The sequence below is a fragment of the Engystomops pustulosus genome, chromosome 7 (genome assembly GCF_040894005.1).
Source record: "Engystomops pustulosus chromosome 7, aEngPut4.maternal, whole genome shotgun sequence".
Classification (NCBI taxonomy): Eukaryota; Metazoa; Chordata; class Amphibia; order Anura; family Leptodactylidae; genus Engystomops; species Engystomops pustulosus.
Genome location: NC_092417.1, coordinates 177,927,139 through 177,936,075, shown reverse-complemented (window position 1 = coordinate 177,936,075; position 8,937 = coordinate 177,927,139). Strand labels below are relative to the sequence as shown.

At 47.7% G+C, this 8,937-nt stretch overlaps 1 protein-coding gene across 1 annotated transcript; it reads left to right on the top strand.

The window, feature by feature from the left end:
• The first annotated feature begins 2,690 nt into the window (after nucleotides 1-2,690).
• On the top strand, nucleotides 2,691-4,638 carry FJX1 (four-jointed box kinase 1). The gene has a single exon (XM_072119047.1). The coding sequence runs from the start codon at nucleotides 3,134-3,136 to the stop codon at nucleotides 4,319-4,321; it is 1,188 nt and encodes a 395-aa protein (XP_071975148.1). The 5' UTR covers nucleotides 2,691-3,133; the 3' UTR covers nucleotides 4,322-4,638.
• Nucleotides 4,639-8,937: the final 4,299 nt, after the last annotated feature.

The window sequence follows — 8,937 nt, the reverse complement described above, 5'->3', positions numbered from 1 at the left end:
TCCGTATTACACATTTTTGGACCAGATTTATAATATTTTTTTGCACAAAATAAATTTCTAAACTAAACCAACACTAAATAATGTCACAATTGCCCCACATCCGGCAGCACATCTGATGTATGGGTGCAGGGTCATTATATTAGACCCCATTCATGTCACCCAATGCCTTTACAGTAAGTGTTGTCATGGGGGCGCAGAATCAGATGGAACACTGGAAGCTCTTCTTCTAGGATCTTGTGCAGGGGAAGGTCCGTAAATAAATTCTACGTGATGTAAAAGTGAATGTGGACCGTGACCTTTAGCGAGAGCGGATACCGCAGCTGTTACACCCCTGTGAGCTGTAAAAAACCCAAAATACTCCCCTAAAAACTCATTTACCAGTAAAATATTATCTGCAGTGCCCTCTGTGTCCAGCAGGGGGCGCCCCGGCTCTGCAGCACTACATGCAGATTGGTGGAAAAGCAACAGATCCTAATTAAGGAGACACAAGGAGGGGAGTCTAGGACCCTGCGGGGATGACCCCAAGCCTGACCCCTGCAGGGGGGGCTACAGGACAATGTGCTGAGGCTGCCCCTTTAAGGTTTGGGGGGGGGGGGGATAAGCTGAATTAATTCCTTGCTGACACAGATGGAGACAAAAAACGATACATTGATGCAAACAATGACACAAAGTAACAAAAAAAAAATAACAGAAAATATTTTGAATTCGAGCTGTTAACCCTTTAATGCAGCGAGTGTCGCTCAAATATAAGAACACGAGCCGCTTCAGATGTAGCAGAGCTGAGTCTGTCCTTCTGTATGTATCACAATCTGATTGTGTCACTGATTAATTCAATATATAAACCCGGGCGACTGATGTAGCAGAGATGAGTTTGTCATTCTGTACATCGCACTGTGATGATATAGCGAAATTGCGCCTATTACCTCTTTAGTGTAACTGTGGCTGTAGTGATGCTGCAGATGTAGCAGAGCTGAGTTTGTCATCGTCCTGTGTTCTAATGTGATTGTGGTTAAGTTTCTGATGGATTTCACACGTGAAGGTGGTTGTAGTGATGTAGCAGACCTGAGTTTAGGGTTCAGTTTTAGATGCAGCAGAGCTGAGTTTAGGGGTGAGTTTTAGATGTAGCAGACCTGAGTTTAGGGTTCAGTTTTAGATGTAGCAGAGCTGAGTTTAGGGTTCAGTTTTAGATGTAGCAGAGCTGAGTTTAGGGTTCAGTGTTAGATGTAGCAGAGCTGAGTTTAGGGTTCAGTTTTAGATGTAGCAGAGCTGAGTTTAGGGTTCAGTTTTAGATGTAGCAGAGCTGAGTTTAGGGTTCAGTTTTAGATGCAGCAGAGCTGAGTTTAGGGTTCAGTTTTAGATGTAGCAGAGCTGAGGTTAGGGTTCAGTTTTAGATGTAGCAGAGCTGAGTATAGGGTTCAGTTTTAGATGTAGCAGAGCTGAGGTTAGGGTTCAGTTTTAGATGTAGCAGAGCTGAGGTTAGGGTTCAGTTTTAGATGTAGCAGAGCTGAGTTTAGGGTTCAGTTTTAGATGCAGCAGAGCTGAGTTTAGGGTTCAGTTTTAGATGTAGCAGAGCTGAGGTTAGGGTTCAGTTTTAGATGTAGCAGAGCTGAGTATAGGGTTCAGTTTCAGATGTAGCAGAGCTGAGGTTAGGGTTCAGTTTTAGATGTAGCAGAGCTGAGTTTAGGGTTCAGTGTTAGATGTAGCAGGGCTGAGTTTAGGGTTCAGTTTTAGATGTAGCAGAGCTGAGTTTAGGGTTCAGTTTTAGATGTAGCAGGGCTGAGTTTAGGGTTCACTTTTAGATGTAGCAGAGCTGAGTTTAGGGTTCAGTTTTAGATGTAGCAGGGCTGAGTTTAGGGTTCACTTTTAGATGTAGCAGAGCTGAGTTTAGGGTTCAGTTTTAAATGTAGCAGAGCTGAGTTTAGGGTTCAGTTTTAGATGTAGCAGAGCTGAGGTTAGGGTTCAGTTTTAGATGTAGCAGAGCTGTATTGGTTGGATATCCCTAGGGGATTAAATAGTTTGTAAATATTTTGCACTTGAAATATTAACCCTTTATATTCAATATAAGGGCATTGAGGCTTAGTTTTATTTGTAGCAGGGCAGAGTCTGTCCTTCCATAGATCACAATGTGATCATATAATTTGTGAATATTTTCCAAACGGGACATTAACCTGTTAAAGTCCAGTGTTCAATTCACTATAAGAACATGGGAGCTGTAGTGATGTAGCGGAGCTGAGTTTGTCATTCTGTACATCACAATATTATTTATCAATATCAAACATTTAAAGCATTTACTCTTTAATTCCTATATAACATTAGTCAGATACAGTGGTGCAGCAGTGCTGAGTTTCGGGTACAGCAGAGCTGAGTTTGTTAATGAATTTATCCTAAATTTGTTTTATATGATTTATTAGTTTTGCATTGGATTTTTTTATAATCTTTTCTAGTTTCATGCATTTAGGATTCCCAAAAAGGTTAAATAACCCATGAATGCTCTCCCCAGATTGGTGACTATCTCCCCAGAGGGTTATTGTCAGTCTTCAGTGTTGCAGCAGCTCTAGCTGTGAATGGAGACCCTCCCCGCCTGTATCTGGAATCCTTTACTTGCTGTCACAGAATTAGCCTGGGAGGACTCAGCCCCTTTAAGAGGAGGAGCTGGCGGGTCATGAGTGGGCCGGGGAGGGTGTGGGAATATTCTCTTCTTCATCTGGAAGATGCAAAGCCTAATGCTCCTCACAGGAGATAAGAGGGAGCCTGGCAGAGGGGCAGCAGACTGAGCCCCCTGCCCGCCCTGTGTGCCCCCTGCCCACCCTCCAAGGGGACTGCACCATCTCCTGCTCTACCCAAGGAGCTGAGCGCAACTTTCTAGGAACTGGGAGCCCCCCGGCTGGCATGAGGGTCTCGCCGCCAGGAGACAAAGCCCCCAGCATGTGCCGCGCGCAGGACACAATGAGCCTCCTCTAGTTCATCATCCTGCAATGTGCCCATTACAGCACTTTACTCCAGGGCACAGAGAACTGGCCGTGCCCACCATGTGCCCCCTCAAGGAGGAAAGGACCAGACCCTGACCCCGGGGATGTGGCGACACCACAAGTAAGGGTCTTCTCTGAGGATATTCCGAGGATTTCCTTCCAGGATGAAAGCAGCGGTGGCTCTGATTGTATCCGGAGTCCTCCTTCTGGTTGGGGGTATATTTTGGGTATGGAAAGACCCCCACCCGACTGATCACCCAGGATATCTGCCCCAAAGAGCACCCCGAGCCTTGCGCCTCCCTGCACTCTCCCCGCAGACGCCCCCAATAACTGAGGGGGTCTCTCCTGGATCTGAACATAGAACTACGACTTATGGGCACCCAGTGGGCACCACGAATGCGGGAAACTACTCACAGACCTTGACCCCTCTGGAGCAGGGGGTCTTCTGGGCCCGGGCAGTGGAGCGGGCACTGCCCCAGGGCTTCTCGGATGAATACACTTTACACTGGCAGGAGTTTGCCCGGACGGCGAGCGTGGTGTCCATGGAGAAGGGATGTGGGCGCAGCACTAACAGACTGGTGACCCTATCGGATGGGAGCCGGGCGTGCGTCCGCTATGGGATTAACCCGGAGCAGATCCAGGGAGAGGTCCTCTCCTTCTACCTCTCTCGCCTCCTGGGTCTTCACACCGTGCCACCTTGTGTCCTATCCAAAGTGGGTAGCGCTCAGTGGGCGCCGGTCCAAGCTGAGTTGGGTGGCACCGGATGGACGTCGGGGTCGTTGGTCACTATCACCCCTTGGCTCTACAATCTTAGCTCCGTGTTGCCCCCTTTGGCCCTCCGCGCAGAAGATGGCAAGTTGCACCCCTTACGTGAGGAGCTTCGCTGGGGTCACCCTGGGGTGGTGGAGCTGGCACAATGGGGGGATCTCATCCTCTTTGATTACCTGACTGCCAACTTTGACCGACTAGTGAGCAACCTCTTCAGTCTCCAGTGGGACCCCCGCGTCATGTTACGAGGAACCAACAATCTGCACCGGACCCCCGATGGGACCCTGGTACTACTGGATAACGAGGCAGGACTGGTCCATGGGTACCGCCTGCGGGACACCTGGGACAAATACAACGGGCAGCTCCTGGGCACGGTTTGCCTGTTCCGCAGGGGCGTGGCCAGGCGACTTCGGGAACTGTACTTGGGGCGCAGAGCGGCGGAGGAGCTGCACGCCCTCTACACGGCCCGGGAGCCCCTGGCGGCAGATCTGGGTGCACTGACTGATCTAGAGGCGCAGATCCTGCAGGATAGGGTGGGGGTCACTTATAGACATGTACAGACCTGCCAAGGCAAGTACAGCTGATAAAGGGTTAACTGGCGTCCGAGAGCCAGAGACCAGTTACCCAGGACCAGTGCAGAGGGGGAGTCCGAGGGGCTTCTGCCAGATACTACTGATTCTAGGTCAGGGGTCTCCAGCCGATGGCTCTGCATGATGGGAGTTGTAGTTCAGCAGCAGCCGGAGAGCCACGGGCTGGGGGCCACTTTCTGAGCCGCAGGGATGGAGGAGATAATTCTAACATTTCAGGGACTAAAAAACCTAATATATGAAAAAAGGGAACCTGTCAGCAGATGTGACCATACAGACTGCAGCCAGTGTTATGTATTGTCCCTGGAGAGATGTGTAATCAGACCTCACACTGCTGTGCTCTGTGCTCTCTGCAGCTAGTGTTATGTATTGTCCCTGGAGAGATGTGTAATCAGACCTCACACTGCTGTGCTCTGTGCTCTCTGCAGCCAGTGTTATGTACTGTCCCTGGAGAGATGTGTAATCACCCCTCACACTGCTGTGCTCTGTGCTCTCTGCAGCCAGTGTTATGTATTGTCCCTGGAGAGATGTGTAATCAGACCTCACACTGCTGTGCTCTGTGCTCTCTGCAGCCAGTGTTATGTATTGTCCTTGGAGTGATGTGTAATCAGACCTCACACTGCTGTGCTCTGTGCTCTCTGCAGCGTGTTATGTATTGTCCCTGGAGAGATGTGTCATCAGAACTTTGTGTATATTGTTCAAGTGCTATAAAGGCATATCCTCACACTGCTGTGCCCTGTGCAGCCAGTGGTAGGTATTGTAGACTCTGGAGAGATGTGTTATCAAACCTTTTTGTACGTAGCAGCAGGACTGTGAAATATTGCATTATATTCCAGGATTGTAGCTTCTCCATGTGTACTGGGGGTATCCTCACACTGCTGTGCTCTTTGCAGTATTATGTATTGTCCCTCTAGAGATGTGTAATCAGACCTTTGTGTATGTTCTACAGAAGAAGCAGGACTGTGACTGTGGATTCCTATTCCAAGATTTAGAATGTATCCTAACCCTGCTGTGCTCTTAGTGCTCTGCATTGTACTGCAAAGCCACTTCCTGTTGCTCTTAGTGACTTCTGTAGTATTTATCCAGAAGCCTTTTTTCTCAGACTAGAGGAGATGCAAAGTAACTCAGTGCAGAGCACTAAGATCACAGCAGTGTGAGGACTCTCATACATGTTAAGTTCTGGAATAAAACTTTTTTACAGTCCTGCTGGTACTAACAACATATACAGCAACACATCTCTCCAGGGACAAATCCTAACACTGGCTGCAGGGAGCACAGAGCACAGCAGTGTGAGGTCTGATTACACATCTCTCCAGGGACAAATCCTAACACTGGCTGCAAAGAACACAGAGCACAGCAGTGTGAGGTCTGATTACACATCTCTCCAGGGACAATACATAACACTGGCTGCAGAGAGCACAGAGCACAGCAGTGTGAGGTCTGATTACACATCTCTCCAGGGACAATACATAACACTCGCTGCAGAGAGCACAGAGCACAGCAGTGTGAGGTCTGATTACACATCTCTCCAGGGACAATACATAACACTGGCTGCAGAGAGCACAGAGCACAGCAGTGTGAGGTCTGATTACACATCTCTCCAGGGACAGTACATAACACTGGCTGCAGAGAGCACAGAGCACAGCAGTGTGAGGTCTGATTACACATCTCTCCAGGGACAATACATGACAATGGCTGTAGAGAGCACAGCAGTGTGAGGTCTGATTACACATCTCTCCAGGGACAATACATGACATTGGCTGCAGAGAGCAGAGAGCACAGCAGTGTGAGGTCTGATTACACATCTCTCCAGGGACAATACATAACACTGGCTGCAGAGAGCACAGAGCACAGCAGTGTGAGGTCTGATTACACATCTCTCCAGGGACATTACATAACACTGGCTGCAGAGAGCACAGAGCACAGCAGTGTGAGGTCTGATTACACATCTCTCCAGGGATAATACATAACACTGTCTGCAGAGAGCACAGAGCACAGCAGTGTGAGGTCTGATTACACATCTCTCCAGGGACAATGCATAACACTGGCTGCAGAGAGCACAGAGCACAGCAGTGTGAGGACTGATTACACATCTCTCCAGGGACAATACATAACACTGGCTGCAGAGAGCACAGAGCACAGCAGTGTGAGGTCTGATTACACATCTCTCCAGGGACAATACATAACACTGGCTGCAGAGAGCACAGAGCACAGCAGTGTGAGGTCTGATTACACATCTCTCCAGGGACAATACATAACACTGGCTGCAGAGAGCACAGAGCACAGCAGTGTGAGGTCTGATTACACATCTCTCCAGGGACAATACATAACGCTGGCTGCAGAGAGCACAGCAGTGTGAGGTCTGATTACATATCTCTCCAGGGACAATACATAACACTGACTGCAGAGAGCACAGAGCACAGCAGTGTGAGGTCTGATTACACATCTCTCCAGGGACAATACATAACACTGGCTGCAGTCTGTGGGTTCCCACCTGCTGACAGGTTCCCTTAAAGCTACTAATAACATTCACCATTGTATAGATTATACTGTGGCTGATAACAGAGAACAATATCTTCCTGTAAACCACTAAGCAATGATGTAGACTACTGCCCAGGGATTGCGATGTTGTTACCGATGTTATTACAGAACCTTTTATATTAGACGACTTTTGTATTAGGCTTGTGGCGCTGTGAGGCCGATGCACTGATGATGATGATGATGATGATGATGACGATGGGTCCGGTGTTGTATGGACAGCGCTGGACTTCGCTCCCCACTGACTGTAGTAGAAACGAGGGACCAAATAAATAGTGTTACGTATCTAGCGCTGCTTTGATTTCCCATTGAAATGAATGTGATGTAGCAGAGCTGAGTTTGTCGGGGGACACTTTCAGCTCTTAGTCCCGTATCTTGATGTGTTTTTGCTCTTACATAGGACTGCAGACAAACCCCATGCATTATTCTCACTTACATAGGTCTCCCAATGTCGCCCTACACCCGGTCAGCTCTGCTACATCTCTATAGGAATAGCAGTAAGGAGTTGGCATAAATCTGCAAAATTGATGCATTTGGATATGAATCACCTGCTGATCACCGAGGATCCGGCCCCCCTCCTCCGGCAGGGATTTTCCACATCAAAGACCCGAATTTTTTTGTAGCCAGACCCCCCCCCCCCCCCCCACCTCCCGCCTCCTCTGTCTCCAGACCCGCCAGAGCGTTTGCTCCTAATCCGCCCTAAATCCTGACACATTCATAAAGTTTAAGCTTCTCAGACACAAAATAACATGAAAGGGCTGATTGGATTTTGGGGGTGACCTTTACTCCGCGCCGTGACCCCTAGCAACTGGATTATAAAGTGACCCCCTGCTGCTATGGATACGGCAGAAATAGAGATAAACCGGTGAAAAACTTCTATTATAAAATTTTATAACATTTTTAAAATTTGTATTAAAATTTGGGAAATTTTGGGATCAGGAGAGTAAGATGGAAGCAGGTTCCCTGGAGCGCCCCCTCTGGTGATATGCAGTATTACACAGCTCTCACATAAGGGCTGATCATGTAAGGGCTCAATGCATTGGGTCCTCCAGAGCCAGATTACAATTCTGTGTCAAAGGGGAGGGGCCTGAATAGTAAAAACCCCCTCGTTATTACAGGGGTGAGGGGTATAACTTCATGGCTCCATTGCAAAATCTGTGCTAGACCCCAACTGTATTATGGTCTGACTATGGAGACTCCCCCTACAGTGATATTGGAGAATGGTCACACCCACTTGTCAATTCATTCATAGATTTACAGGAGGAATAACAGAGGGTTAACACAAGTGATTAATATAATGCGCAACAATTATTAGTATGGGAAAAACAAAGAGATCTGCGTAATCAGACCTTGTTAGTAGCAGCAGGACTATGGTTTATGAATTTATTTTGCTGCAAGTGCCCTGTAGGTGTGTCCTCACACTGCTGTGCTCTGTGTTTGGTATTGTCCCAGGAGAGATGTGCAATCATAACTTTGTTTATGTTGTAAGTAGCAGCAGGACTGTGAAATATGGGTTTATATTCCAGGATTGAAGCTTCTTCGAATGCACTGGAGGAGCATGCTCACACTGCTGTGCTCTGTACTCTCTGCAGCCAATGTTATGTATTGTCACCGGAGAGCTGAGTGGTCTTGTGTATATTATTAGTAGCAGCAGGAAATACCAATTATATATATATATTCCAGGATTGTAGCTTCTGCAAGTACACCGGAGGCGTGTCCTCACACTGCTGTGCTCTCAGCTTTATGCATTGGGCTACTCCACAACCTTTTCCCTGGTATAGCATTAAACTAAAAGACTGGTATAACGTTTGCGTCTGTAGAGAAGTTAATTGCAGTAATCTAAGAGCACAGCAGTGTGAGGAACTGGAAGAAGGTACAATCCTGGAATATAAATCCATTTATGGACACACCTCCAGTGCACTCAGAGAAGCTACATTACTGGAATATATATATAGTGTATTTCCTGCTGATAACACATCTCTCCAGGGACAATACATAACACTGGCTGCAGAGAGCACAGAGCACAGCAGTGTGAGGTCTGATTACACATCTCTCCAGGGACAATACATAACACT

What these genes read in the sequence shown, in the direction of transcription:
- FJX1 (XM_072119047.1), top strand. Translation starts at nt 3,134, where the DNA reads ATGAAAGCAGCGGTGGCTCTGATTGTATCCGGAGTCCTCCTTCTGGTT.